This window comes from Gymnodraco acuticeps, unplaced genomic scaffold, assembly GCF_902827175.1.
Source record: "Gymnodraco acuticeps unplaced genomic scaffold, fGymAcu1.1, whole genome shotgun sequence".
In the NCBI taxonomy this organism is placed as follows: Eukaryota; Metazoa; Chordata; class Actinopteri; order Perciformes; family Bathydraconidae; genus Gymnodraco; species Gymnodraco acuticeps.
Window position 1 is genome coordinate 446,292 of NW_022990475.1, and position 22,306 is coordinate 468,597.

Here is a 22,306-nt window from a genome sequence, read left to right on the forward strand (position 1 = left end):
ACCCAATCAGACTTAGTAAATTCACAGAAAAGTATTGTACTATATGTTAACACTAATTGACATATTTTGACAGAATGAAGGCAAAGATATCGTCGAAAAAGGACTATGCTGAGTGTCGTGAAGATCCATGTCCCCCATGAAGTTCAGCAAAAGAAGACGCCACACCTCCCAACGTGTCCATCTCCATCGAAGGATCGGCGGTGTTTGATGAGTGTAAATGTTTGGTGAACGCCTGCCTTCTGCTCACGGACATCATCCATGCAATGAACTTAAGTAACAAATCAAAGTTGAAATAGGCTTCTGTCATTTGCAAAAATCTTTCTTGAACTTAATTTCCTCAAGATCCAGTCCAAATGTTTGCATAAGCAGTGGTGGAATTTACTAGAGAATTTTATTTTCGTTGCACTTTATACTCCACTACAAATCAAAAGGAAATATTTGACTCTGTGCTTCACTATCTTATATAGAGTTTATAAAGTATAAGGTTCTGTTTTTTAATTTACCAAAAAATATATTGTTAGAAACCCTTGAGCTATTACGTTTTTGTTTGTTAATATTGGATTTTTTACTACAGGGTACTTTTGACATGTCATACTCAAACATCATTTAGCTAATTATACTTTTACTTAAGTAACATTGTCATTACTTTCACTTGTAATAGAGTATTCTTTCAGTGTGGTAAGAATATTTTTACTTAAAGGGGACCTATCATGCAAAATGCACTTTGTGATGTCTTTTATACATAAACATGTGCCCCCGGTGCGTCGGGGAACTCACGCAGCATCAGAAAATAAAACCCTCTCGCTTTTCCTCCGTAACCAAATCTTTTAAAAACGGGTGTACAACGAGCGGATACAGATTTCCATCCGAACTGACGTCAAATCGTCGGCGGACCCACAGAAAGACGTGTTTTGGACGTCTTTGTTTACATCAGCAAGCCTCGCTAACACTCAGAGCTAACCTGTACTGTAGAGCACATGTGTTTAAAAACACGTCAGGCAACTGCGTCTCTCTAACAGGGCTGCAAAAGAGGGGTTTGAGCACTATGAGGCTACAATGGGTGATCTGTTTGGTATTTTGATAAAAAAACTTCACAGACATGTTTTATAGGTATGGCCCTACAATATATGTTTCAAATATAGCATGATCGGTCCACTTTAAGTAAAGGGCCGGATTCTCCTTCGACCTCTGAGTGACAGTATATCAATGTGTTTCTGTGCCTGCTTTGTTTAATTTAACGGATCTTTGTGCAGTATTTGTTAAAATCATTGAAACTGTAGATTCATCATGGCTTGTATCAGAACACAAATAAATGTGTTTTTTAAAAGTGTCTACTGTTTCATGTTTGGTTGTAGCCTTAGTGTAAAACAGTTTTATTGAATAAGAATTGCATTTGATGATACTTAATAATTATATTTAAATATTACCTACATATTTATTAAATAAAAGATAAGAATAGCAGGTCAAAACAACATGAAAAGTCAAATATTTTTTACTGGAGATTTGTAATATGATGCAAATGTAATCTTGAGTAAAATCTACTTACAAAAACTGAGTGTGACAGTAAAGTTTACTTAAGTGCCTTCAGTAACAAACACTTCTTAACTTTAAGTAGAAGCTACTTGAAATATACGTTGTTAAATTTACTTCTGAGTGCATTTTCTTACCTCGACCTTACTACCCGTTTTTTCAGTGTAGTTACAATATTAATAACAATAATGATAATAACTATGAAAAAGCAAAATACGTATTACATTCTTCTTCTAATTATTATTATTATTATTATTATTCACAAGGGCATGTCATGGAGACTTAAGCTTTTAATATATGTTGATCCTCAAAGTCCTAAATTCGTTACATCTGTCAGACTTTGTTAAAGTACATGGTTCTCAAAGACTTGACATGTACAGGTAAAAGTTAATCAAAGATAATAAAGAAACACACTTTGAATACACAAAACAGTTAATTCCACATTAAAATCACCAGAAACAGGGAATGTTTATCTAAACATGGACATATGGGTGCAGATGTGTTTGGGTAGAGAGGGTTACGAGTTTGAATAATGTGCCATACACTTTATGGCATAAAGGATGCTATTGCAGTATTCGATTCTGGATGATTGCATGTTTTACTGGCTGCTGTAAACATTGCTGTGTGAAAACATAATAATAGCCTTCCTGACATTCAATCCTCTGCATTTTCTGGAACAGCTACTCCAAAAACAAGACACCTTCCGTCCATTTACACCCACACGCAGGTTCACACACCGCTTGCCTTGTTGCTGAGAAAAGTTTTGTATAAAAATACACGCAGGGCTGGAAGCGAGGAGAGTTTACAGCTCAATGCGATGAAATATTAAAGAGCAGCCGATCGGCTCTGTAAAAATAGATTTAAACTGTTTGTGCTGGGAAATGATATGTGAGCAAAAAGCCAAGATCACATGAGGAGAGGTTAAAAGTTGTTTTGATTGTGCTCTGCTCAAATGATCCCAGTCGATTTATTGTTTGCTTCCCTGCAGAATGTGGATGACTGTAAACCTGCAGACGCTTTTAGCACTCATGTTTACTATTCAATACAAATAAATCAACAGTAGGAGTACAATCAGAAATGTATTTTCCTATATTAAGCAGAAAGTTAGCATGAGCAGAAAATATGGAATCATGCAATGACATTTAAAAACCCTAAATGTGTCCGTCTATGCGTTTCCAGCTAGTTTCATTACGTTTCATACAACTAATAAAATGAAGTCATTTTTCCTGATTTAAATGTCATCTTATCTCAAATTTAAAAACGATGTATCTATTTTCAACAGCTTTTTAATACAAAGACACCAGCAAGGAACAACAAAGTAATATCAAACTAAAGGTAAAATCTTTTTTTATTAATTTGTGGAAAAGGCTGGTTTAATGAACACATTGATTCACTAAGCTGTCCATTGTTTTACAAGTTAGTAATCATCATGTTGTCCCAGCATCTAAGCAGAACATTAGGGAAATGATACCACCACAGATTTAACGTCAACGACTGCATTAATATATACTTTACTATTTGATAAAGCAGTACGTTTATATCAATCAATGTCGTTCTTTCTGAGTTATTTACAATTTTTTCCCATTAATTATGGGATTTATTTTGCAATGTTTATTTGCAACCGTCTAAGGACAGAGGGTGTCGTATGCTGAAAGCCCCCTGAGACAAATGTGTAATACGTAAAACTGGGCTATATAAATACAATGTGATGATTATAGATATCCAGGACAAGCCTTTTCACGATACAATGTGTTTCAGTACCACTCGGTGCGGCCGGCGTCACAATTACAGTAGTGTTGAGGAGGAGGAGGAGGGAGGAGGAGGAGGAAGACACAAAGGAGAAGGAAGAAGATGGGGTAGATAAAGAAGAGGAATAAATAGAAGGGGAGGAGTGGGAAGGAAAATGACAATGAGGAGGGAGAGAGATTATTACTTATTCTGAGTGTGCATTTGAGTGTTTTGCCACATGTATTGTTAACATTTATGTGTAGTGTTGATTTTAGTTTTGTTCTGTTATAACGCCTTGTGCGGAATGCTTTGGCAATACTATGTTTAAAATGTGGTCATGCCAATAAAGCCCCTTTGTATTGTATTGAGATCAGAAGGCAAAGGGTAGAACAATAAGGAGAGATAATAAGGAGAGGATGAAACAAACCCAAGGTGAGGCATTATAGAGAGGGGGAACATTTCAGTATTAATAACCACGTCTGTAAGTATTGCTGTGTCTCAGTACCACTCGGTGCGGTCAGCGTCACAGTTGCAGTAGTGCTGAGGATCCACACAGTCTCCCTGCAGCCCGCACACACACTGCTGGCTACCCGGCTGAGCCCCCCCCCCAATAAGACTGGACACGACCGGGAGCGGGACCCCCGAGCCACCAGCTGAACGGAGAGCCCTCTGAAACACACACACACAGTGGTGAAAAGTACTCAAGTATTTTACTCAAGTTCTATTTGACATATTTGTACTTCTATTTAAAGCTACTTCGTCTACTTCTCATGCTTTAGAGATGCATGTTGTACTTTTTTACTCCATTATATTTATTTTAACACTCACAGTTACTTTGTACATATAAAAACACATGACATGCTGATATGGTATAATACCTTACTGTAGTATTTCAAATATTGAGTCCACACATCCGCTGCAGAACTAAAATGCTCTTACATGTTGAAAAATAGGACAATATGATAACAGTAATAAAATAATATTGTAAGAGGTCAATTCTGCATAACGAGTACTTTTACTTTCGATGATTGAGGTGCATTTAGCTTATTATTATTCTGTTCTTCATATCATTATTATTATTTATTAAGTTTACACAAATGCATATACCCTACAGGAGAAATAAAGGTTTACAAATGTTTTAATCTAGCAAATAACTATTTATCCATTTTTGGCTCGGTGAGTCTTTCATTTAAACACAATATACCAAATACAATCACATACTGAAACAGCACGTATAAAACTAACTATCAAAGAATACATAACACTTGTGAGGCTGTGAGGTCTGCTATTGTTTTGTGTTTTGTCAGCATCATTAATATAATGTAGAAAACATTGCGAGTAAAGGTAAGCAGATGTCAATGAATTACCACTTTCCAAATAACTCCCACTTCATTCATTTTCTATCATCTATTTTCTAACTTCTTTCCTGCAAAACAGGATTGCTATAAAGCTTTTTAAAGAATTACATTTTATTATAAGCCACTCTAAGAGTATCAAATGCCAAGGAGGTAAAACACACCCTCCATCCATCCATTTTAATTTGAATTAATGGCAGTGTTTTCCACAAGTAAACATTGTTCTTCATGCATAATGGTCAATTAATGACTTGTAAACTTGATGGAGACACAGAGAACTTAATTCACCTCAATTTAAAAGGAGGAGACATTTCAACTACTCATACAAAACCCATTTATCTGGCTCATTGGTGAAAAGAAAGACAATTCTAGGAACCTGATTACGTATCCAGCAACGAACATAAGAATACTTTTTTTTGTTTAGGAGAGCGGGAAAGATGTGTGAGGCCCCAGGGAGTTAGATTGTTTTCTCCAGAGATTTTGTTTGTACAAAACACCTCATAACTCACTTTGATAAAATGAGAAAGACAGCAAAGAAGAGATGTTAAACAAATATCCATGCGGTTCGGTGATTACAGACTCAGTAAATCAAATCCTAAAGGAAAAGACCTTCAACAATGATCATTTATATTGGGCTTGTTTAGTCTGAGTTACGGCTCCTTATTTTCCCACTGAAGGTAAATGGAGAAAGGCTCTTAGTATTCATCACTCCACATCAACAGAGTTAAAAACGCCAGGTCCCTTAGAAAAAGTGAGGAAAATCTGATTCAGGATGTTAGGGTCAGCTAAAGAAACAGCCCCTTACCTGGAGTGTTGAGGAGGCGGGACTTCCTGCAGTGGTAGGACAGTTCCTGTTCGCAGTACTCTGATTGGCTGATGGCGGCCAATAGCTGCTCCTCTTCAGTGGAGTAGTCAAAGTTAACTGAGTGCTGGTTTACCTCTGGAGACGGTCGCACTCTGGTCAGCTCGCTGTTGTTGTGCTGGATCACCATCCATGTGTTCTCCTCTGTGGACAAAAGAAAACACAACCGCTGTTAAGAAGAATATTACACTAGATGGTCAAAAGTATTTGAGCTTTTGCTTTAACTCTCAAAAAGGACATAATTCAGAGCACTGACAATGTTCTCTATCATCATGATACCAAATGTGTAAAGCATCACGACTTAAAGAGACAGGGAGATGAATGTGGGACAGAGATTAAAGGAGGGAAAGAGAGAGAAGCTTGGAGACAATAAGGATGGAAGTGGATCAGAGGGGGATGAGTGGAGCATCATCATTTACAATTATGTAAATTGTAATCATAAAAAAATCGAGTGATGATGTGAGAAGAGGTGGAGTATATGTCTGTATGCTTGTGTGTGTGTGTGTGTGTGTGTGTGTGTGTGTGTGTGTGTGTGTGTGTGTGTGTGTGTGTGTGTGTGTGTGTGTGTGTGTGTGTGTGTGTGTGTGTTTGTGTGTGTCACCTGTCATGTTGCAGTACACCAGTTGCGGTTTGATTGGTCCGCTGCCATCCACGTCGATGTAAAAATGTCCCGACGTGTTGCCGTTGTGTTTGTACGCCTCGCAGGACTGTTCGTACAGAGCTGGAGGAAAATAATGAGATCACGTCAAAATGAATCACGTCAACATCAACACATGGACACAGCCTGTCAAATGAGTGAATCCCCCAGGATACTGAAACCATTTAAGGGATTAATAGAGAGAGAGGGAGGGAGAGTTGGTGGCTGACAGTGCTCTCATGTCTCTTACTTTAGGGTCCCTAAAAGCAGGCTAAACGGTTACAAACACTCCTACCAATGTCCATTAATCTTCTCAACAAACAAAAGTAACGTATAGTTTAAACGTTGGCCTTGGGGTTTATGCAATAAGGCGTCATTGTCAGTATGTTGTCTGTGTGTAGGTGTATGTGCAAACTGTGTACATGTATTGTAAGTCATGTGTGTTGCTTGCTCATAAAGAAATGTGTATGAATAATATGCTACCAGAAGGTCTTAAACTATGAAGTGAGCTTCATGACAGTGTTAATGGTGAGCACAACATAAGGAAGGAACTGCATTTCTGCTACTTTATTTAGATAGTGCACTATTGTGAGTTATTCGCTGAGGTTCAGGAGAGGGCACCGTGCCAGGCACCCAGCAGATCAGAGCTTAGCACAGACAGTCAGTATAGTGTAGGGCCTGGATGACCTTGGGAAGAAGACTGGACCTGTCGGACCTGGACGAAGCCAAGAGGCGTGGGCTCGCCTGTACTCCAATCAACAATCGACAGAACCTCACTCAGAAATACACATATCCATCAGAATATGACACCTTTTATCTGTAATAAGTATATGAAATGTGTTTTGACAGTTTCCGGGGCTCTGGAAGGAAGTGTGAGACAGTTAACTGCTTGGAGTGGAAACTGCTCGCGGTCTGTGGATCACTGATCTCCAGAAACTTCAGCTGAGCATTTGTATTCCTTATCACAACTGAAATAAATCAGATTTATTATAACTTTATTGCCTGGTCCGACTCCTTGCTTTTGCAGAGGAATTCTGAAACACAACAAATTGGTGACCCTGACGTGATTTATCTGCAAGGCACAAACAGAAAGGAGCGGTTGACAGGGTAGGATTTTCACCGGCCATGCCGTCATGGCCCCTCGGTCTGGCCGTGAAGCCCCGGAAATAATTGTACGTCCTACGGCCACCATGGCCTGTTAAAATCTTGAAGTTGCTTTAAAAGCGTCAGAACAGTGGTTTCTGAACTGCGTTATGCTGCGTTCACAATGGACGCGATGCGAATATTCTCATCGCTCTAACCATTGGAGTTTCACCGCGGCTGTCAGCTGTTTACTCCTCTCATTCAAACAGGACGCGCTGGATAGGGGGCGGGGCTTATATCCATGCTGTGGTGGAACCAACTACGACAAAATTAACCTATTTTACCGTGATTTAATTGTAATAGACGTTTCAAAATGATGCCGAAGTAACTAAATACTGATAACGGTTAGTGAAAACCATGCTTTGACAAGTGTGCAGACAAGACGGAAGGCAGGCCAAAAACTTTTAAAATGTGTGTTCTCTGAATGGACTCTGGAGCGATCTCCATTCGATCAGATCAGGCTAAACTAACCTGTATCTGCTCCGTCCAAACTCACAACAACGTCCTAAAGACAGAATTAAAGCAGCGACTGTATTCACCATGACACAGACAGTCTGTGGTTTGTACATGTTTAACTTTTGTCTAGTTTCTGAACAGATATGAGGAGCTGTGAGGAGTTGATTAAAGAGACACACACACACACACACACACACACACACGCTTTTGCATTTCAAAGTACACTGCTGAATGATGTATGTGCAGAGTTTGACCCTTGAAGGCTGTTTCTTCTGCTCTGAAATGGAATATATTTGTTTCATATTAATAGAATTTTATATTATTTGATTTGATTTCGGATTTGTGAATGGGAGAAGTTGTAGATGGAAAAAAATACCAAACACTAATTATTCAAAGTAGAGTATTTCATTGTATATACAGTAATACTAAGGAGGCATAGGCCTATATGATGATATAGTGTTTGACATTATTGATATTAAAAAAGTGATTTGTTTTCCATGTCATTCGTGTGTTTTTCTTATCAGAAAGTGAAGTTATTTATTTTTAAGCTCCAAATCTAAATGTTTCCCTCAATGGCCTTTGTGCCCTAGCATGTGGCCTTTGCGCCCTGAAAAAATGTGTGACACCAAAGGCCAAATGGCCTTGCCCCTAAAATAACGAAAATCCAAGCCTGGCGGTTGATCCCCCTCCGAGGAACTCCCACCTTTTCACTCACACAGGCGCCATAAAAAAAAAACATACAAAACAAACATACTAGCTCAATGGAGAAAACCCCCCAAAAAAATACAGAATGAAAACTGGAAAAGTGTGTTGTTAAATGGAATTACAAGTGTAGAAATACCAAAGGAGAAGTATATAATAAGGAAAGAGGAACAAGGGAGAAGTAACAGATACGAAAATAATGAGGAAGTAGGCAAAAGTACATCTGGTGGCCAAGGGAAGGTGGTGCACCAAATAAGAGCAAAATGAAATATTTGTAGACCTGGTGGACAGAGCCAGTAATACAAGTAAAGTCAAAACCCACTCAACACTGTGGCAGATACGATACATTGCATTCATTCTTAAATAGAACTCCCCCAGTGTACCTCTTTGGTATTACATCTACAAATTAAATATAGCGCCCCTAGTGGACAAAAGTTAGAAATATAATAGTGCACACTGGTGGACGTATTGTATATTATTATATACATTATATATAATACATTTCAGTCCGAACTAAAACCACACACTACTGTTCAAATTTAGAACTATTACATTTAGCACATATTTGTATATTTAAAACATTACACCAGAGGTCGCGTTAACCGAATATTTTCCGTCTATGACGGATTTTTTTTAACAATGACGGACAAATCTGAAATCAGTCCGTCATTTTGACAGATTAGCACAAACTCGGAACAGCGCCAAAGTTTCCCCGCAGCGAGGCTCCGGTGTTATGCCGTGTTATGCATGCCCTCCAAAAAGGAAATCATACCGTTTCCAAACCTAACTGTGCCGTACAAATCATTGAAATGTCTGTTTTGGCTTTACGCTGTGCACGCTCCCGCGAGGTGCAGCAGCCATGCATAACACGGCGCATGTGAACTGTCCCCCCCCCCGTTGACAGTTCACGAGCATGCTTCCCCCCCCCCCCCGTCAGAGTTGTGTAAAGGCCGACGGGTTATTCTGGATTTTGACAGAAGTTTTACGATCCTGTCCGTCAAAATGACGGGCAGCGAAAAAGTCTAGCGCAACCTCTGCATTTTACATAAATCATTTTTATCAAAAGTACAAAGGGATTAGTAATTAATCAAGAATCTTTAGAGTGTAAACAGATAGGGAAAAACACATTTTTACACTCAAACAATTTGCATGTCTGGATTATGTTCAGGGCATTTAGATAATACGAATAAGTGTTCACTAAAAGTGATAATATTAATAATTATAATAAAAAGTATAAACATAGGCCTACTCTTGAGTCAATTTACATGTATGTGATCTGTTAGTATGCTCTGCTGGTTTTTACTGATGTTCTAAGTAGCAGTGGGATTTAAACGGGGAATATATGGGCACGTTCTTTTTGTAGTGTGTGCAAGATATGGTGCTTGTAACATGTGTGTATTTCAATTTATAGGAGAAAATGGTTTCCTGAAAGAGTTATTGTGGATAAATATGTTACAATGGTTGAAATAAGTTTTAGAAGGAGTTCTTGTAATATCATTCGGAGACATTCATGTTGTTGTTTAGATGGCATTTAAAAACCAAGACAGATAGTATGATTAGAAACAGACAGTGTGGAAAGGGTTGGATTTATTCAACCTCAGTGTGCTAGAATTTCTAGTAATGTGTCCCGAAACCTGGACTGTTCCTCTGCATCAGACGGCTAAAACCCTGACCCGCCTGAGCAAACAAAGACCTAACCCAAGCAGGAGACTGCTTCTTCTCCATCGAACAGACAGAGAACCAGAGCTGAACCAACAACAATAAGGCTGCATCCAGAACTGCAGCCAGAACCATCTCCACCTGTGGCAGCCATATCGTATCATGTCCTATCGTATCCTATCGTATCCTATCGTGTCCTATCGTGTCCTATCGTGTCCTATCGTGTCATATAGTGTCCTATTATGTCCTCTTGTGTCCTATCGTGTCCTATAGTATCCTATCGTGTCCTATCGTGTCCTATCGTGTCCTATCGTGTCCTATCGTGTCCTATCGTAGGTTTTAATCTGGCTCTGCTTCCCAGTGGTTACTGTATGTGCTGCTGTTTGACTCACGGCTGTGGCAAATGGCTCCGCTGTAGCCGCTGTCAGAGCAGTTACAGTGGAAGGCGGTCCAGGACTGACTGCAGCGGCCGCCATGTTCACACCGACTGGGAGAACACCTGAGAGAGAGGGACGCAGAGAAAGAGATGTTCACAAATAACAGACTGAGTGCTCATAGCCTGACCATAGAAACAGGTAAAAGAAAGCGTGGCTGCCAAAAGAGGAGCAATTAGGCCAAAAGTGTGGAGGACCGAGGGTCTAGGTAAGGAAGTGAAAGGACATTTGCGTGGTCAAACGATGGTACTACACTTCTGTTGTAGTTTGTGATGTAATTTGAGTCCACAAATACTTTTTCCCATCGACTTACATTGGGAAAGAGACGTTTGTAAATTAGCTTATTGGGCTCCATGAACACCCTCTCTGTGTTCTTTTTCCATTATGACCACGTCCTTGCACATATCCTTACATATTATCAGAAACATCCTGCAGAATAATCAATAAGTGAAGGAACGAGGGGTTAGAGGAGCTTGTTTTAGATGAATTTATTGGTTCACGTTCAAAATAAGTATCTTATTCTGCTATTCTGCTTTGTTCAAAATGTATGTGAACACATCAACGTATTCCAATTGTATGTATATGTATAATGGTTTATTGTAATTGTACAATGCTTTGGCAACATGGCATTGTGTGCATGCCAATAGAGCTTTATGAATTTGAGAGAGAGAGACTGCAAAGTGTATCCAACAGTTTCAGTCCCTAGTTAAATCCTGACAGACACTTGAAGGATTTATCTGCCTTGTCAAGACAGAGAAAAACTTTTTAATGATCTATTCTTTTATATATACTGAGACAGCAGCTGAACAATCTATGTTCTTGTGTTGGCACCTTGAACATATCTGCCGACTTTACTGCCCAAAACCTTTCAGGAGGACAAAAGCAGCCGATGCCAAAAAACACCTTTCATCCATTATTGTCAAGAGAAATACACTTTGTTTGAAAAAGCTGCTGAAGGGTCCCTTGTGTTTTTGTGAGTCATTCATCTCTGAACGAGTCAGCAGGCGTATTGTGTTTGTGGACATGAAACAATATGATAATAGGTTGCGATGATTGTCAAAGAAGTGCCTTCAAACTCTCACTTTCCTCACAAAAACCAAGTGTGCTTGAAATACATTAAAACATTACATAAGGCTTTTCATTTAATGGTCAGAAAGCAATTCAAATTATGTTTACTCGAGCCTATTTCTTTCATGGCTTGATGTGTGTAGGAGGGTCAGGAATATTGTAAATATTAGAAAGAGAATACGTTTCAGCTTTAGTATTTGTAAGAGGTCATATTTTACATTTAGGCGACATGTTGTGGGAGGTTTTGAAAACATTTCTCTGAAACATTTAGTTTAGATGGTGACAGGAAAGACAGTTCAGCCGAACCATCGCCAACCCTTCTGACAGGGATACAAATAAGTCAGTCCTTTTGAATGAATAAACGCTGTTAATTGTGCACAGCCATCTTTACATTATCAAGTTTGGGGAAAATCTTGTCTAGCGGTCAAAATAACTGTATCAGGGTGACAGTCGTTTTTTTGTTTTTGATTGACAAACAACTCCCCAAAAGTACACAGTCCAATGTTACCGGGACCTTCTTTATTATTATTTGTGGTGGTTTTCCCTTCCCTGTAGGGAGTTATAGGTTTGTGCATGTAAATGGTCTGCAAAGGCTAAAATCCCAAAGTTCCCTAAGTGTTGTTTGAAACTTGGGTAACAGTAGATACCTTGTCTTTTTAATGTAAACCAAATCAATAACCTGAACTCAACCTGAACACAGGTACTGTAATAATAATAAAAACGTTGCTCTAATCGCATTTAATTATTCCTCACTTTTAGCTTTAGTGTACATTGTGTTGCTTTCTGCGAGGCCGACTCTTTTATTTAGATAAAAGCCCTGTGTCAGCAGCCTGTCAGCCTGCTGGTGTGTGATTTTTACCTCCATTTATCTCCACAGCGCTGTGGTCTAAAGTGAGCTATTTAGTATTCACATTAAATTCACATTAATTTTAACCAAAGCTACGGCTGCCTGCTGCTGTCTGATTCGTTATGTTGACTTTTAGTGTGCTAGTAACTAGTGACATCTATTTGTTAATATAGATTTTGTGGTGGAATTCATTTTTTTATTGAGCCATGATAATGAAGATGATTGTAATGATAAATAAATGGTATTTTTAAGAAAAATAAGTAAAGGGGAAGCACCAGTTACAACATCATACCCCACATACGATAATACGATAAATAAAATCCCCCTCCAACCCTTTTTCCCAATCAACACATATTCCAGGCACAATTACACACTGCCACCCCAAACATATATCAAGAGAACACAATATTGAAAGCGTCTGAAAACTAGTTTCTCCGAGTTATACATAGAAGAACTCTTTCAGACTTCAAATAGCTCATTTTAAACCACACATCCATTAAAGATTTCATTTCAGAAATGTATTGACAGCACAAAAAATAACTATGCCACTTAATTACAATAAAAAACTCCAAGAGAACCCCGTTCCCATCTTCATCAACATGCATAGTCGAAAGTCAAAATATATTTTTCTCATACTGCCTGTGCTGCAGCACCTCTGTTCACCCTCTGTCTGAAACCAGAGTCTGCTCTGATTGGTTAGCTGGCCGGCTCTGTTGTGATTGTTCAACCGCTTAAAGATTTCATGCCCCCTTAGCCAATCACGTACAATGTGTTGGAGCACTAGCCAGTAGAAACGCAAGTGTTACGTAGTGATGTCACTATGTTCTGGAAGTAAACAAAGGAGACGTTTCAGGCAGGAGGGGGAGTGTGTGGGAGAGAAACTCTGCAGACAATTACCATGCCCAAAAACATATATAACGCACGACACGAAAGGGAAAACCACAGAAGATTTTGACTATAAAAGATAACAGAAGTAACCAGGATGGCCGAGTGGTTAAGGCGTTGGACTTAAGATCCAATGGGCATCAGCCCTCGTGGGTTCGAACCCCACTCCTGGTAAATTAAAGTATTATTCAAATTAATTAGGGCAGATTGCATAATGGCAGCAGAGGTAGTAGATAAGCAACACTAGTTCGATCTCTTAAGGAAATTATCAGCAAATTAGCTTAATTCCCTTGTGGTATTTCTACAGGAGAAGTTTGTCACACCAGAATGGATTCATCCCACTCCTGGTAATGACTTGTCGAGTGTAATTGTGAGGCTCCTTGTGTGTTTGAACTCTCGTTGTGATGTTAATGGAGTGTTTGCATTAGCTAATAACAGCCTTTGCTGCTGGCAACAATAACAGAGCACACACATACACATCCTTGCAGAGTAATAAGCTGTTCTGAAGAATGGCAGTGAGTCCATTTGCCAACTGATTTTACAGTGCAATATATCTGAGTGGTATTTCAGCGAGAGAGCATAAGGATCATTTTCTTTCTCTTTTTACTGGAAAACAGGCCTTTTGTGTGTGTGTGTGTGTGTGTGTGTGTGTGTGTGTGTGTGTGTGTGTGTGTGTGTGTGTGTGTGTGTGTGTGTGTGTGTGTGTGTGTGTTGCACCCGAGGGAAGGGTTTATAATTGCTGTAATTGTCTCATAATTGTGCTGCTATTTGGCATGTCACCCAAACAGAAAACCGATTTGTTCTACACTCCCTCCCTCATCTCTCTCTTTTTCTGCTCCTCATGTTGGAGCTATCTCTGCAGTCTTATATTCTCACTGATGAGACATATATTCATATTATAATTTATCATCATTGAGATTAACAATGTTTAGTCAAATATGCTGCTCTTATTATCCTAAATGTACCTTTGACCTTCCTCTGCATTTCATGTAACTGATTGCTTCGAGGCTTTGAGTCAAATCAACCTACTGTTAGGACACGTGTGATCACAGTTGTGAAATATTCTGTTCATTTGTTTTGTTCCTCTACTGTGAATGTTACATGCTTTAAAGTTAAATAAAGTCTTTATTTTTCGCGTTAGCTGCTGTGATTGGTCAAGTTCAAATGAAGACGATAGGCAAAATAAGTCACCAGGATGGCCCAGTGGTTAAGGAGTTGGACTTAAGATCCAATGGGCATCAGCCCTCGTGGATTCGAACCCCACTCGTGGTAAATGTAATGTATTATTGAAGTGATGCTGGAAATTAATTAGAACACATTTCATAATGGCAACATCAGAGGTAGTAGATAAGCAAATTAGCTTAATTCACTGGTGGTATTTCTACAGGAAAAGTCTGTCCTTTGATACTCTTGACAAGCCCGCTGACATGAATTGAGGCATTTGGTTTAAAAACACCAAGATGTAATTAGGAGGGTTCAAATCCCACTGCTGGTACAGTAATTACTTCTCGAGTGCAATTGCGAGGCTCCTTGTGTGTTAGTCCATTAAAGTGGTGCTGTTAATGGAGTGTTTGCATGAGCTAATAATACCCCAACAATTAGACAAAATACATCATATATGACAAAAAAAAGAACCAGGATGGCCGAGTGGTTAAGGCGTTGGACTTAAGATCCAATGGGCGTCAGCCCTCGTGGGTTCGAACCCCACTCCTGGTATATTAATTATTAATTAAGCAGATTTCATAATGGCCACAACAGTTGGATTTTAACTTAATTCCCTGGTGGTCCTTAATAGGAAAGGTCTGTCCTTTGATAGTCATGAAAAGCCAGATAATAACATGATTTCATCTACAAATGAATGATTTAAACCACATATTCGCCCTGTCTCGCTGTCTCGCAGATCCCCCGCAGCAACCAGGAAACGACACCAGTAAGCCAGCTCACACTGTCCGCTGCAGCAGCGAGCCCCGCAACGTCCCACCAACACGGCACCCAGACCCCACGCAGCATTCTCATCTGTTTGTTATTACTTGTGTCATTTTCTGGTTGCTAACAAACGCCATTGTAAAACATAATCACTGATGTTCAGCTGTAACGGTGGTGGACTCATCAAAACAGAGTGGGCAAGCTGACCAATCAGAGCACAGTCGGCTCACAGGGAGGGGGGGGGCAGGAGCTCCAACAAGCCGTTTAGGACAGAGAGTGAATACACATACTATACAGAGATGCTGTGAGAAACCCATGTGAGTTTGGATGATAAATATATAAATCTATTCTAGTAGATCTCAACAATGGAATTATGATCAGTAGAAATGGCCATGACATGGGACCTTTAACCTGTTAACCCCCAAGCTTGTTTTTCAGGTCTCAGGCTCCAAAATTACATTTCCAGAACAAATGACCTTAACTACACTTCTAAAAGAACATTAATAATCTTTTTTCTCAAAGTAATGATAAACCTGTGAGTTGGATGTAGAAAAGTCAGAATCAATATAGATGTTTTTTATTTTAAAGAAAATTCAGATTGAACATAGTAAAAAACTGTAAATGATAGTGTCTGTCCAAAAATAATTATTTACTTATAGTGAAAACCACCCTTGAATGATAGATGGTAGACTAAAAGCTTTAGGAATCCAAAGTACAACATATAATAAGTACCCTGTTTCAAGATTGATAAAACACAAGTGACATTTGACCTTTTTAGAGAGGTTTAGCAAAAAAAACTCCACCTCTGAGGTCATTTGGGTGGAAATGGGCGTTTTTGCCGTTTCTCTGGAACCCATTGGTCGATTTTGATGATTGACATCTCTTTTTAACCGTTAGAGCCAATATACTCGAAGGGGAATTTCCACATACACACCAACGTTACAATTGAGTAGTGGGGGCTATGCGCATGCAGTTTGCCCAAAACGAAAGCTGTCTTACGCTTTGAAATCTAAAAACTGAAAACTAGTTTTATTGCTGATGCATTATCAGAAATCATTTCAAAGTGACACAGACACATTGGATTAACCTATTAACCTTCAGCATCGTTTTGATCGTTTTAATGCCATTGAAGACAACCTTTGATCCGACAACGACAAAGGTAAGACATATTGACGTGTTTGTTACCTAATGCCACATGTTGTGATTTCTGTTTTTGTTTATAATGTTGCGAGTTCTGATCATGGAGTGATGATATAGATACCTATCGATTCTGTGTATTCTCACTATGCTAATCGATATGTTGGATGTGCAGATAAGTACTAAGGGTGTTATACCGTGTTTTCTGTGCTAACGGCGTTAGCATTTCGCTCAGGGCTAATTCAGAGGCTCAGCGTTAGCCTTGTGGTTTTTTTGTTGCTAAAAATGGTTCATATCATCAGCTGAGTTTCTTCCCGTTACATGGATATGAAACATTCATAGTTTATTAACTATTAAGAAGCCCTCAGACGCTGTTTCCTGCAGATGATGCGTTTTTCCAGGTTAACAGATATTAATGAACATATTTTGGGAAACTAACCTGTCAATGATTCCACACATATCTATCTGCAGGTTGCTGTAGATTCCCAGCTGCTTTTTCTGCACCATGATCAGATCCACGATTTGGTCGTCCAAAGTTAAGAGACGCATGCAGCCCTGGAAGATATTGAAGGGGTTTCTGCACTCCTGCCTATCGTTTTCAGGAGGACAACCTAAAAAGAAAAAAAGAGCTCTTACAAAAGACCGTCATTCTCCAAACATAAACAATTCTGTCAAATAAAACGTGTTTTCAGAGGCGACACAAAGATATATCAAAGTCAACTTTATTGTCAATCTTCCAGTTTGTGTGACAGACAGAGAGATCGAAATACCTTTTCCCACAATCCCGAATATTAAAAAAAATGTAGATAAAACATATATTACTTGATTACAATGTGACCTGTGAGTATAATTTGTATCTAGCTGCCAAAATCAAAAAACTGCATGATAGTTAAAAATGTAGTTTTCTGGGGAACACCTCTGTAAAAAAAAATCACAATTTACTTTTCTTAACTATTTTTTAACATCTTAAACTCCCACAGAGCTGTTTGATGTTGGACAGGTTGAAATTGCATCTTACCACCAAAGAAGAGGTGACTTTCTACAGTGACAGGAAATGAATGAGTGGCGTGAGCGCTGCCTCCTTCCTCTTTATCCACGATGATGCTCAGACGACCTCGTCTGGAGTTCAGATCCACCGAATGCCACTGACCGTCATTCAGAGCAGAACCTACAAAACAAATACCAATTAACACACACCCTGCTAAAAATGTGACTTTTTCCCCTTCATATGTACATGGTTCCATTTAGACCAGCGGTGTCCTAACCTTTTTCACAGAGGGCCACATACAGAAAAATATACGAAGGGCTGGGCCACTCACTAGAGGTGAGGTATACTGAGTGGTGAGGTGAGTGTAGGCAGCTCCTTCCTTAAAACAGAAGCCTCAGATTGATTATAATAAGGAGAAATAGGAAGGGTGTATTTCAAGCTTGTTCTGAAAATACTGTGAGTCATTGGCCTTTTCTTATCAACTAAGATATGTTAGAAATGTTTTCCAACTTTATTAAATGAATTTATTTGAAAAGTGGTCCTATTAACACATGAATACGACTGTGTAACATATTTGAACATATATATTTAAGAAGTACAATATAAGACATTAAAAAGTTTCATCTGTGGTCCATATTCTATTATACTTTTTTTATTTGCTGAGGGCCGATTCAAAATGGCACGCGGGCCGCATTTGGCCGCAGGGCCGTAGTTTGGACACCCCTTACCCCCTGATCCCACTGGAAGCGTCTGCGCTGCGGCTGTGCCGCGCTGCGACCTCCTCCTGCGTCCTAACCCACCAGGCGCGTTTCAAAACGTTGCGGAAGCGGAGCGTGGTGTGTGCAGCCTCGCAGTTGTTGGATGAACATTCCACTTCCTGCCTGCACCGCGCTGCGCCACGTCAAAAATAGGATTCATCCTATATTTTAGAAATTCCTAGCGGCGAGGAGCTTCTGGGACGCTTCGAGCCGCGGCGCAGCGCGGCGCAGCGTGTCTGGTGGAATAGCACCCATTGACTAGAGTGGCCGCGATCGCTAAAAACGCCGCAGCGCAACGCAGCGCAGACGCTCCTGGTGGGATTAGGGGGTTAGACTCTGCAGCAGATGTTGCCAGATGCTAGACTTAGTACAAATGTATTGAAAAAAACATGGGGGAGGTGGGCAGATTGAGTGCAGACCACAAAGGTATCTACTTCCTGCATCTTCTGTGTGATCGATCTGCCACCAAGTACCAGCAGGCTGTTGCTCTCCTGTGAATCGCTCTGTTGTCAGGAGTTGAGGGAATTAATCAATATCTCATTATCTCCTCTACTTTTCTTACTGGCAATACTCTGCACAAGAACACACCACAGTCATCGTACAGTGCGATCGGCTGCAGAGGGATTTGGCAATGAGAATAAAACAGTACATCACAAAGTACAAATTGACCTTTTGAACAAAATGCAACTTTAAGAGACTGTGTTAGAGAACTATGTGCTTGTTTGTTCGAACTTTAAAACCAATGTATTGGAGAAACGGTTATAATTGACCTTTTGCATGCATGAGATTTTGACTTTTCACGTCCTACATTATATTTAATTGATTAATTTGAATTGAACTGATTTTGCTTTGCTCTGCTAAAGTCTCCATCTGTTGTATCCAATTAATCCATGCATCAATCAATTCCAAGAGGGGTTGATTTTTACTAAATTACCTCACAAAAGCAACCAGGATGGCCGAGTGGTTAAGGCGTTGGACTTAAGATCCAATGGGCAATAGCTCTCGTGGGTTCGAACCCCACTCCTGGTAGATCTACTGTATTATTAAATCGATTCATGCATTTGGTTCGAGACTACGAGAGAGGTAAAAGCAGAGTTGCATTTCACTAGACAATGAGCAACAAAAAGAGCAGTTGCTTCAAACCCAGTGGATCATAGAAGCTGTTGGCCAGGCATGTGGCTCTGGTGAGAATGGTATAAATAAAAAAATCACCTTCTGTTATCAACTTCCAAAACCACAAGATGTATTTGTAAAACAGATCTGTCAATTGTTACGGACAATTGTGATGGAAAAATCTGATGGCCATACAGGAAAGGTTTGTGAACAGGTTGTCATGTGAGTACAGTGGTTTACTTGTCTCTCTAACACAGTGGTTCTCAAATGGGGGTACGCGGACCCCTAGGGGTACGTTGGAGTACTGCAGGGGGTACGTGAGATTTATTTTATGTTAATGAAAAAAGAAAAGAAAAAAAAATAGATAAATATACCAATTTTAGGAAAAGTAACGAAGTTTGAGCAGTGTGGGTTTTATATTCATAGACTAGAGTTACACATATTTCAAAACACGAAGTGTAATAACTGCAGTTGCCTCCCTGTCAGAATGATAAAGATCCTCAGTGAAGCACAAGTCCATGTTTCTCACTAAATTGTAAGTACAACTTATTAAAAATATCAGTTAAATGTAACTAATGTCGTCTTAGTGTTATTGCATGATGTTAAAATTGGTTGGCCATGAATTTAGTGATGGATTGTAAACATTTGAAAGTAGCATTTAAGTGTTTCTCAGTTACAAGGTTGTTGTTTTAATAAATCAGACACTGATGGCGCAAGGCGGTACTGTACCTCTTTATATAGGCTTTTTTTCCCAAACAAATTGTTTTTGCGCTGATCAGGGGGTACTTGGCTCAATTTTTTTTTCAAAGGGGGAACATTATTGAAAAAGGTTTGAGAATCCCTGCTCTAACATACAAGTTGACATGTGAGTACAGTGGCTTACTTGTCTCTCTAACATACAGGTTGACATCGTTATATATCAGTAACCAGGTAAGATTAACCAACTAACTGTGACTGAAAGAATATTGCTTTTATTTTACTTTTTTTGAAGAAGGGGCAGGTAAAATAACATTTTCTTCTCCCTGCTCCTTTTCACCATGCGCTATTAACCAGTATAAGTGTACATGTTTTGTTTTAAAATAACTGCCATGTGTGGAATAAACAAATAAATAAAGTTCACTTTTAGCGGTTGGAAGTAGATTTAAAGGTACCTGCACTGAGCTCCAGCAGCGCCCTGCCAGTTTTATGGACCTGCAGCCGGAGTCTGGCCTCACTCAGGTAGAGCCAGGCCACGCCCCCTCCCTGAGGTAGGTCAAAGGTCAGCAGAAGCCCCGCCTTGTTCCACGTCCTGAACTGGAACCCGATGGACACGCCCCCTGACGACGACGCCGTGGCCCCCGGCAACTGGAGGAAGCTCTGGGGTCCGGGGAAGGTCATGGCGACGGAAACCGACTCAGCACAAGAAAAGGTGACATTGCCCTGAGAGCGGAGAGAGGAGGAGGAGGGAGAGGAAAATGATTACTAGAGATAACACAACATAAACATGAATATTAATCAGTCGCAAAGGACATGACTTCTATTGCAATGATCTCATCAGCAAGTCTCCTTAAGAGGACACCTGTATTACCATAATGATTACATTACATGACACTTGTTAGACGCTTTTATCCGAAGCGACTAACATACTTAATACTGTGGGCAATCCCCACAGGAGCAATTTGGGGTGAAGTGTCTCAGGGACACAACGACATGCTGACTGCAGTGGGGTTTGAACCTGTGACCCCCTGATCCGAACACCAACGCTCAACCCACTGCACCACACGCCTCCCCTCCCTATGATAACAGCAAGGCCGAGAATACGATAAAGAAAGCAAACAAAAAAATAGCAAAGTCACCCAGCGAGGAGGGAAAAGACATAAAGTATACAAATGAAAAGAACGAGAACATACAGTGATATCTCCACATCTCTGTTGCAGCACGTTGTGTTGAGTAGTGGTAATGTCACTGTTGTGGAAATAATTATCATAAGACGCCAATTAGTAACATACAGGACAAACCTCGATGTCTGTTTACCTTCTTTAAGGACACAGGCGGCTTAGCCAATAATGTTATTGTTCCCATTCTGTGACCGGTCAATACTGGGATACAGATGGTCTGTGTTGTGGGTACACTGGGACACTTCCTTCTCTGTATTTGTGGACTCCAAGGTAAAATCTTCGAGGTCATAAGTGTCCGAGGCAAGTAGCTCTGTGTTCCCACACTGTTTAGGCTATCTCCTCAAATATGTTGTTTACTCTCTGCGAAACCAGTTAGATGGACTGGCAAGAGAGAGGCTCTCCAGAATTGACGTGGCAACTCTACCGTGGAGTCAGAACCTCTGACTCTTGGATTTGTGATGTGAATACTCTGGTACCAACTCCAAATAAATCACAGTGGTTTGACATCAAAGCTCCGACTCTTCCCGTGTCTCCTTCCTGAGTCGGTGACTCCACTGCATAGCGACACAGAAGTTTCCTCTACAAATTGGCGTTGTCGGCAAGATACCACTATATCTTCAGAACTGGTAAGTGTAATTTCAAATCCACATTTGGACATTGCCTTACCAGAATCTGTGATTGACGGTATCCTAAAATTACCTGTGAAACTGATCGGCTGCGTTTCCTTTTGGTTAATGAACATTTGGGGATAGTTAAACCTAGGGAATCAGTGTCTGGGGACTCAGTCCTGGCTGGCTTCCTCTGTGTATGCTGATTAGGGACGGAAGTGCCATACAAGCATGCACAGCTCATGTTTAAAGAGACCTTAAAGAAAGGGCATCAGTGAGGTGGAGCTTCTGTGTGAATAGAAAGCAATGCAAAAGATTTGTACTGGACAAATCGCCGGATTTTGAGGGTCTTAGCGGCCGAACATAGCAGTTGAAAATAAGCAGCCAGAGATATTTACTGCTATCACCTCTCTGTAGAAACACGGCTCCAGCTGCAGCCTTGCGTGTGTGTGTAAAAACCTCACCGTGTGTGTGTGGGGCTGGAGCAGTGCAGGCTGAGAGGAAGAAAATCACAGTTCTTGTCTAGGTTTTAACTCACGGCACCGCCGTCCTTCAAACGGGACGGTCTAAAAGCACTCGTTGTTTAGGACCGC

General features: G+C 40.1%; 1 protein-coding gene and 4 non-coding genes across 5 annotated transcripts in view; 4 read left to right on the plus strand and 1 right to left on the minus strand.

Annotated features, from left to right (window-relative positions):
* Positions 1–22,306, minus strand: part of LOC117552640 (contactin-associated protein-like 4) — a 132,218-nt gene that overhangs the window by 42,784 nt on the left and 67,128 nt on the right. Inside the window, 8 exon segments of the mRNA XM_034226217.1 lie at positions 3,764–3,852; positions 3,854–3,927; positions 5,419–5,619; positions 6,077–6,196; positions 10,465–10,571; positions 16,809–16,980; positions 17,388–17,537; positions 20,380–20,647. Coding sequence (XP_034082108.1) covers positions 3,764–3,852; positions 3,854–3,927; positions 5,419–5,619; positions 6,077–6,196; positions 10,465–10,571; positions 16,809–16,980; positions 17,388–17,537; positions 20,380–20,647 — 1,181 coding nt within the window.
* trnal-uaa lies at positions 13,398–13,480 on the plus strand. Its single transcript has one exon. It is a non-coding gene; the product is annotated as a tRNA-Leu (tRNA).
* trnal-uaa lies at positions 14,496–14,578 on the plus strand. The gene has a single exon. It is a non-coding gene; the product is annotated as a tRNA-Leu (tRNA).
* Positions 14,940–15,022, plus strand: trnal-uaa. Its single transcript has one exon. It is a non-coding gene; the product is annotated as a tRNA-Leu (tRNA).
* Positions 19,062–19,144, plus strand: trnal-uaa. The gene has a single exon. It is a non-coding gene; the product is annotated as a tRNA-Leu (tRNA).